The sequence below is a fragment of the Bactrocera latifrons genome, unplaced genomic scaffold (assembly GCF_001853355.1).
Source record: "Bactrocera latifrons isolate USDA-ARS-PBARC rearing strain unplaced genomic scaffold, ASM185335v1 scaffold_751, whole genome shotgun sequence".
In the NCBI taxonomy this organism is placed as follows: Eukaryota; Metazoa; Arthropoda; class Insecta; order Diptera; family Tephritidae; genus Bactrocera; species Bactrocera latifrons.
Window position 1 is genome coordinate 32,034 of NW_017537436.1, and position 9,528 is coordinate 41,561.

The window sequence follows — 9,528 nt, forward strand, 5'->3', positions numbered from 1 at the left end:
CTAGCTACAATGTTGTTGACTTGTTGTCTCTTCTTTGTGGTTTTAGGCGCTTCTTCTCTCGTTCCTTCGTTTGTGTGGGTTTTCTTTCCGTCCTGCTATATGGGGCAGAGTATTTGTACATATAATTTTTGATGGCTAGGAGACGATTTTTTTATGGCACATTTCTACATGGGCTAACCTTAATCGCCAAAAACAAAAAAAAAAAATATTTCCGTGCCCTGCACTTGCAACGACGAATATCGTATTCAATGGAAACGCGGCTTTGCTGGTTAGGTCATGTCCGTATAGATGAAAACATTCCAGCTCTGAAAGTATTTGACGCAGTACCCGCCAGGGAAAGCACTCTACTCAGTTGGAGAGATCAGGTGAATAAGAAGCTGGCTAAATTTGGTATTTCGAATTGGCCCCAAATCGCGAAAAGAAGAAATCACTGTCGCACTGTTATTAACTCGGTTATAACCCCGTAAAGAGGTCTAATCTTAACTAGAAAAGCATCAAAATTCTATGAAATTTCATATTTGTTCACAATGGAATAATTTTAATTTCGTGTTGTGATAAAACATTGTTTTATTATCCGGAAGAAAAGTAAGCGGTTAAAAGCGCAATTCAGTAAGCAGCTTGAAAGTCATTTGTGATGAGTCACTATTCACAATACAATCTTTACTCACAAAACATTATGCATATCCTGACCGGTGTACATATATATATGATCGGTTTCTATACTTTGCAAGCAACTCAAACATGTGAAAATTAAAAAAAAAAAAAAAAAAACATTTAAAATACATTTCGTAGTTGTTGTGATTCAAAGTTATTATTTTATTATTCTAATAATAAGGTTTATATACTATACATATGTACTACTGTGGACAAAAAATTGTAAGAGTTTGTTTATAATTTAAAAATTATTTATTAATTTCAATTAATTTTCCTATGTCTATGTCATTCCCCTTAAAGTAAATCCCATTGGTTCCAATACACTTGTGCCAACATTTTTTCTAATGCAGTTGTTAAAGTAAATTTCCAGTATAGTCTTCAATGCGCGTAGCGATTCACGTTTAATGTCTTCAAATTTACTCAAACCGGTTTCCCGGGAGCAATCGTTTTACTTTGCCGAATAGTCAGAAACCACACGTGCCAAATCAGGTAAATAAGTTGGTTACGGCACGATATTTGTTGAAAATTTGGCAAAACAGGATCACTAAAGAATGTGACGGTGTATTATCTTGGTGCAAAAACCAAGGGTTGTCGACCCATAATTAAGCATACCTTAATACTCAAATAGTATTCCATGTTGACATGACAATTTGTCCGGTCGGTAGGAATTCGGCGTGCACCACATCTCGATAAATAAAAACAATTGTCAACTTAACCATCAGTTTTGACTGCTTTTACGTAGTTTTTTCGGCTTCGGCCCATCTTCCTCCTTATTCGGCCGATTAATTATCTGTTTCCGGGTCGTAAGCATAGATCCTTCAGAAAGGGAGGTGTATACTAAACACTAATTATTATTTTGATTTGGCAAATTGTCGCATACATACATATGCATTATTTTTATTTGAACTTTTTTTTTTGTTTCATTGGGCAGGCACAAACGTGATTAGTGTAGAGTACTGAAAACATGCGGGGCATATATTTTTTATGTCAGGGTAGATTCTGGATAAGTGGGAGTTTAACCTGCTAAAATACCCAAATCGAAGTTGCCTTTGGTCACCTCTGTTTCACGTGGCAACCAGAGCTCTTCGTCATTCACTGGAAGGTGGTCAATGAAAAGGTGGTAGCTGCATCCAGGCAACCATATTGAGGCCTTAGTTAATGACCGATTGCTTTGTGTGTAGGCAACAAAGCCGGACGTCATGGTCGTGCAATCATCAGTGTACGAGGTATCACCTCTGGTGGTTGAGAGAGTTTCCTGTTTAATTCTTCCCAGTTTAGAGTTTAAACTACGAAACAATGTGGATGATTGTCAACCGCTCATGTACTTCATAGTCCACCTTTCCAGCCCTGAAAGGAGCGTAGACTTTTCAATGTCCTCAAGTAGCGTTGTGTGATAGCCTGTGTCAAAGGCATTTGACAAGTCCAATGCTACGAGAATTGTCCTCTCGCGGGGTTCTTTTTGGTTTAGATCATGAACTATCTCGACATTTATGACGCTAAATGCTGTGGTGGTGCGGTGCGTTTTGGGGAAATCGTGCTGGAATTCGGCTCGGCTCTGATGGTGTATACATTTCGGGTGTAGCAAGGCCTCAACTAATGAGGAAAGAAAGTTTATAGTTGTATTACTATAAGGCTTTCCAGTTTTCAACAGTGGGACTACCTTTCCGATTTTTCACACAGCGGGTGTGGGAAGGTTGGTCAGTCATAAAAAGACTAAAAACTTCGAGACGGTTATTGTCATATCTCTTCGGGTTGGATAATTATTTGACAGTAGTTCAAAGCTTGGGGTGCTTCACCAGTTTCGTTCGCTTATATTGATCTACCTGTAGTAAAGGCTCGCTCTTATTTGCCTCAGCTGCAAAATTTTGTCATAGTTCTTAAATTTTACCAGTGAGGTAAAGCGAGCAAATGCATGAGCGATCACCTTTCGGAATCGAAGTTCGCCAATGAATCCATCCGGGTCAACTCCGGTATTATAGAGGCGGCTGTTGTTGGAATAACAAATGAATCGCAACATTTGTGAAAAATATACTTTAGTTTTTAATTAACATTTATGGGAAAATTTTTGGAAGAAGATAAGGAAGGGCAAAATATAGTAAGACTATTTAATTTAAATTCCGCTCGAAAGCCCATTCCTTGAGGTTGGTTTTACTGTCAGTGACTTCTGTGTCAAATGTCATATCAAAATAATTATTAGAGTTTAGTATACACTTGCGTCTCTGAAGTTCATAAAATGCATTCAGCGATTTTTACGGAATTATTCAACAAAGAGGTTGAGTGCGAAATCAAATGTCTGGTGTCGAAGTGTTCAGAATGTTGGAAAAGGCCTTCGGTGATAATTGTTTGTTGCGATCAAATGTTTTTGATTGGTAAAAATTATTCAACTATGGTCGAGAACGCGTTAACGACGAACCACGTCCAGGACGGCCATCAAGGTCAACTGATGATCAATACGTTAATACAAAAAGGTGCTTGAAAATCTACGATTAACAATCAGAGATCTTACTGGCATCGTTGGAATATTGGAATAATGACTGAAAACGATCTTGAAAGATCATTTGGGCCTAAAAAAAGTGAAATCAAGATTATTTCCAAAATCAGTAAATTTTTTCCGAAAACAGCTCGCTGATGAATTAAGTAGGGTGCGGCAGACCGATGATAGCGTTACGGGCCCGGGAATAGAAAGCAGAGTGTTGGCACTAAGTGGGTCTATCACTAAAGTTTACAACGGTAGCTGCCCCCCAATTGTGTCCACAGATAGGCACAACTGTCCCTGGTGGACAAAGAAGCTTGCAGACCCCAGGAAAAGGGTACGTAGCCTATTCAACAAGGCAAAACCTACAGGGGTCTGGGAAGTATACAGGAGCTACCTAACTCTCAACAATAAGGAGATTAGGTCAGCAAAACAAGCTAGCTTCAGGAGTTTCTGTGAAAAGGTCTACACCACACCAGAAGCGGCGCGGCTGCACAAGGCTCTGACTAGTGGGAAGACTAACACGGAGCTAGCCATCAAAAGAAGTGAAGGGACTTTTACGACCAGTGCGGAGGACATGGCGACAGAGCTTCTGCGTGCTTACTTCCCGGAGACCATCCCGGTGGACCAATGTCTACCTGTGAGAGAACACAGGCCATCCCGCTTGGATTGGGTAACCGCTAGGCAATTAGTCACTGCGGACTCGATTAAGTGGGCAATGGCCTTGTTAGAAAAACTCAAGTCTCCAGGGGTGGACGGCATCTTCCCAGCGCTTTTGCAGCAGGGTGAACAGCCTCTGAGACTCGCAATGGCGTACATCCCTGACCCATGGAGGACGGCTCTTCATACCCAAAGTAGGAAGGAAGGACTATTCCTTGGCCAAATCCTACAGGCCGATTAGTCGAATCTCCTTCCTACTGAAGACTATGGAAAAGATCATAGACCACAATATAAGGTCGACGGCGCTGAAGACTGCACCCCTGCATGCTGCTCAGCATCCATACAGAGTGGGAAGATCCACCAATACGGCTCTGTACCAGTTGACCTCGGAGATAGAGAGCTCACTGGAGAAAGGGGAGGTGATGATATGTGCCTTCTTAGACATCGAAGGTACCTTCGACAACATATCTCACAAGAGTGTAGCCAGGACGATGGAGAGAAGAAATGTGGTAGCACCGGAGCGCAGATGGATAGAGGCCGTACTGCGCATCAGGATCGCCGAGACCAAAATCCGTCTGTGTGCGACAAGAGCCTGTCCAAAGGGAGGTGTGCTATCACCTCTACTATGGAGCCTTGTCGTGGACGAACTGTTAGCATTGCTAACTGACAATGGGATCCGCTGCCAAGGGTATGCGGACGACATTGTGATAATAGCAAGAGGCAAATTTGAGGATACTCTCTGTGACCTAGTGCAGCGAGGTCTAAATCTGTCAAAGGGGAGGTGCAGGGGAGTGGAACTAAACATCAACCCCTCAAAGACAACCGTAGTCCCTTTCACAAGGCGCAGGTTCCTACCCGGCTTTAGGAACCTCACACTTGGGGGCAGAGAGATCGAGATGACTAGCAAGGTTAAATACCTGGGTCTGGCGGTGGAAGCAGCATGTGAACCAAACGCTGGTCGAAGCMACAAAAGCAATAATGGTGTGCAAACGGCTGGCGGGTAAATCCTGGGGCTGTAAGCCAAAGATCGTTAGGTGGTTGTACACCATGATTGTGCGACCGATAATTACATACGAGGCGGTGTCCTGGGCCTCCGTAGCGTCGCAGGCTTCGGTGGTAACCCAACTATCGAAGCTTCAGCGGCGAGCATGTGTTTGCATGACGGGCGCTATGCGGACCTGTCCGACGACAGCTCTGGAGGTCCTGTTGGAACTCACACCGCTCCATGTAATGATAGGTCAAGTAGCCAAGTATTCACTTCTGCAGATAACAGCAGAGGGATGCGGCAAAGGCAAGATAATCTCSTCCCGGAGGATGGACGACATTCCTATTGCCCTCCTCCCAAAGGACGGCATTACCAGAACAACTCACTTCACGAAAAGGTTTAAGGTTACCCTCCGTAGCAGGAGTGAGTGGAACGACTCCACTCTTGATCAAATGCTAAGGGATAGCACATTGAGGTAGTACACCGACGGCTCGAAAACGTCAGAAGGAATAGGTGCGAGTATTGCAGGTCCGCGTACCAAGCTCTCCATTCCGATGGGAAGTTTTCCGAGTATTTTTCAGGCTGAAGTATTGGCTATAAGTCGGTGTACAGAGATACACCTCCAACGCAACTATCGCAACGAGCGAATAGCCATACTTAGCGATAGTCAAACGGCACTAAAAGCGATCTCCTATTACGAGATCAAATCACTATTGGTGCATGAGTGCATAGAACGGTTGAACAACCTAGTTGGAAAGAACCAGGTGCACCTAATCTGGGTGCCCGGTCACAGGGGTATAGCCGGCAATGAACTGGCTGACGAGCTAGCCCGCTCCGCAGCCTCCGCAAGGAAGAAAGAGTGGGCAGGGAAAGGTATTGGCAGCGAGCGCACGTTATGCGTCATGCCATGCTGCTAGTTGGGGGGTACAACCTGAAGAGGACCAAATCGTTAATAAACCTTCCAAGAAACAACTCAGGAACCTGGGCGCATTTTACACCGGCCACTGCAAGCTGAAAATGCATTTAGCTAACATGGCCTATCATCTTGCGCCAACTGTCGGTTTTGCGACAGGGACCCCGAAACCCCGGAGCACCTGTTAATCGACTGCATTGCAGTCTGTAGGCGCAGGTCGAAGGCCCTTGGAGAGATGTTTCTGGATGGGGATCACATCGCCTCGCTAGCACCCAGCAAAATACTGGACTTCATCAATATGCTGGGGCTTAGCGAGTCCCTGTGAGTTAGGAGAGGACACAATAGACCTAAGGTCGCAGTGCATTCCTCAACTATTTATCTATCTAACGTCTGTGAAACAATGTTCAGGAAGTCAAGAAACGTATTATTACTAGCGATGATACTTACGACTCGGAAACATTCGTTCAGTCGGCCAAATATCGTGATAAAGATGGACCGATGCCGAAAACAACGCCAAAAATCAATGTTAGGTTGACAGCTTTCTTCGATTATCGAGGTGTGGTGCACAACGAATTCTTTCCGACTGGCTGAAGAAGGGATACAATTTGAGTATTATGCTTCGTTTGCGCGAAGCTGATCTTAATTATGGCTTGACAACTCTTAGTTTTTGCACCACGATAACGCACAGTCGCACGATAGCGAAGCGCCTACCTTGTTTGATTTCGAACGGCTCGGAGAGGTCCATCCCGATTCTCACGTAGCTTTTGGTGTTGCTCAACGTCAGCTTACACAGCCGTATTAGTTTTGCGGGGATACCAAATTCAGACATCGCGGCATAAAGGCAGCTCCTTTTCGAGGTGTCAAAAGCAGTTTTGAAATCGACGAAGAGATGGTGAGTGTCGATTCTCTTTTCACTGGTTTTTTCCAAGATTTGACGCATGGTGAATATTTGGTCAGTTGTTGATTTACCAGATATAAAGTTTTTTGACGGTGCGCTTTAAAATTTAGCACAATACACTCGAGACTTATATGCGAGCTTAAGGAGGCTTATCCCACGGTAGTTGACGCAGATTGTGTGGATTGGGCGAGCACACTTCAATTCCAATGTTGTTGTTGTTGTTGTAACGGCAGAATTCTGCCGAGTTGACAGTCCTTGGCCGGATAAAAATCCGGGTCCGTTCCGGGTTTCGTAGACCCGACTGTCGTGGGAACGGACTTCAATTCCTATCGTTGGGCATGCTTTCGTCCAACCATATTTTTGAAAGAAGCTGATGCATGCTCCTTACCAGTTCTTTTCCTTTACAATGGGGCGTTTTTGGTTACGTGACGGGTCTCCAACTTTTCGCAAAACCCTGTGAAGGGGATGTTTCGCCTTCTCACTTTAGCTTGTCCTCAAACGGATGTTCTTAAGCTACCCAGAGGATACTTGATCAAAGACCGGAAGTCGTGAGCTGCTTCTTAAGTAAATGGCGATCAGAGAACTTTCCTCACTTGCGTGAACTTTTACACAAAGTTGTTATTGTACTATCATCCTGTTTCAATTCTAGTTGTATTATTATATACTCAACGATTTAATACATAAACTCTTTTTTAATACGCCTTTATTAGCTTCATTTGTATGTTTTCTTGTTTGTTTGCATCTGGAGAAAATAGTTCGAGCTGCAGAACTAAATAGAGAAGGTACCATCTTCTATAATAATGCACTCGCGACTTGGCACTCAAGTCACTGTTGACAGTCATAACGCGGTTATAGCCGAGTTTACAACAGCGTTTTTCCTTTTCGCTGTTTGGAACCATTTGGAGATTCCAAGTGTAGTCAATTCCTTCTCCACCTGGTYCTTCCAACGGAGTGGTGGTCTCTCTCTGTTTCCCCCGGCGGGTACTGCGTTGAATACTATCGGAGCTGCAGTGTTTTCATACATTCGGATGACATGAACTAGCCAGCGTATCCGCTGTCTTTTAACTCGCTGAACTATCTATGTCAATGTCGTACGTCTCTTTCTCTGTTGGCAAGATTTATTCTGTTTTTTGTCGAGAGAGGACTTTGCTTCTCAGTTGCCTACTCAGTCCGAAGTAGAACCTGTTGGCAAGAGTTATCCTGCGTTGGATTTCTAGGCTGACATTGTTGGTGGTGTTTACGCTGGTTTCAAGATAGACGGAATTATCTACGACTTCAAAGTTATGACTGTCAACAGTGACGTGAGTGCCAAGTCGCCAGTGCAACGACTGTCTGTTTGATGGCAGGAGATATTTCGTCTTGCCCTCGTTCACTACCAGACTCATTTGCTTCGCTTCTTTATCCAGTCTGGAGAAAGCAGAACTAACGGTGCGGATGTTGAAGCCAATGACAAGTACTATTTTATATTATTTATATCCACCATCATTCATTAACATTATGGAAGATTTTCCCTAATGCGGGTAAAATCTGGGAAGTCAACTCAAAATTTATTCTACATGCAACATTTTCAGTTGTATATTTTCATGTTTTTCAGAAAAAACAGTTCCTCGAATCAGCTTTAAATACTGCGACTACAGATGTAATGGAGGAGTTTCAAAAAGCAATATCCATTTTAGACGAAAAAGAATCAACAGTTATTGACAAAGTTAACGCTTTGCATATAATCAGGGAAAGTATTGACGACATAGATTTTGCAAACAGTTTCGTGAAAGCTGGCGGCTCTGTATATTTAATTCAAAACCTAAATCACACAGATTGTGAAATAATAAGTTTAGCTGCCTACATAATTGCAGAAATGTCACAAAATAACCCAGTATGTCAAAAGCATTTTGTCGATGCAAAAACAATTCCAACACTTATAAGATATTTAAATCAATCGGATGAAGCTGCAACCAGTAGTTTACATGCAATATCATCTTTAATACAAAATTTTGAACCTGGTCTAGTGGAATTTGTGAACGTAGATGGGATACAAATTTTATTAACCTGTTTGGATGTAAACGATGCAAAAATGTTTGTAAGAGTTTGTTTCTTAATCGGAAAATTAGCAGAACGACAAGATTTGCGAGGTAAGTTTTTTGTGAGAAAATGTTTAGACTGATGTTCTGTGTATTGGTTAGATTTCCATATACTTTAGATTGGAAAAAAAGTTTCCCTTTGATATGCCATACTACGTTGGTGAAACACATGACAATGTAGTAAACTCAAATACTAACTTTGTTTCGTAGGCATTAAATATTAAAAAAAAAATTGTAAACAATAAATATGTTGTGTGTTATGGGGAAACAAGTTCAATTATTTAAAATAATGGGGTGCGACGCGAATGCGCACCACACTGAATGGGGTAGTACGGACTGTAATACACGAGGTGAGTCTCCCCTAGAATTTATCATTAGCAATAACTTAAGTAKTGAGAATGTTGGGTGTGAACCCACATTCGTCACTAGCAACAGGAGGGAAGTGCTGGACATTACCCTGAGCAACGAGCTCATGTCGGGAGTGGTCTCGCAGTGGAGGGTATCATCAGAACCTTCAATGTCAGATCACAGGATCCTGAGATTCGGGCTAGGGGTGAAGSTCATGAATATTTCCCCCAAACGTATTCCCAAAAACACAGATTGGTCTTCTTATCGGGATGCGTTAAAACAAAATCTGCTAGGGGGCGGGAAGTCGGCCAGAGGTACGTCGGCCCAAGCTATCTGCGCTGAATCAGGCCATCACAAATGCGTACCACTGCAGCTGCCCCCTAAAGACGATCACCRCGGGACGCAAATGCCCCTGGTGGTCCAGCAAACTCTCTTTACTCAGATCTAAGGCGCGCAAGCTTTTTAATAAAGCCAAACGAACTGGGGTCTGGGAGGAGTATAAAAGCAGCCTAACTGCTT

At 43.0% G+C, this 9,528-nt stretch overlaps 1 protein-coding gene across 2 annotated transcripts in view; it reads left to right on the forward strand.

Annotated features, from left to right (window-relative positions):
• LOC108976360 (hsp70 nucleotide exchange factor FES1) overlaps nt 1-9,528 on the forward strand; it is a 67,714-nt gene that overhangs the window by 25,308 nt on the left and 32,878 nt on the right. For both annotated transcript variants that reach the window (XM_018945415.1, XM_018945417.1), the window contains exon 3: nt 8,178-8,712. In XM_018945415.1, coding sequence (XP_018800960.1) covers nt 8,178-8,712 — 535 coding nt within the window. The remainder of the gene's footprint in view (nt 1-8,177; nt 8,713-9,528) is intronic.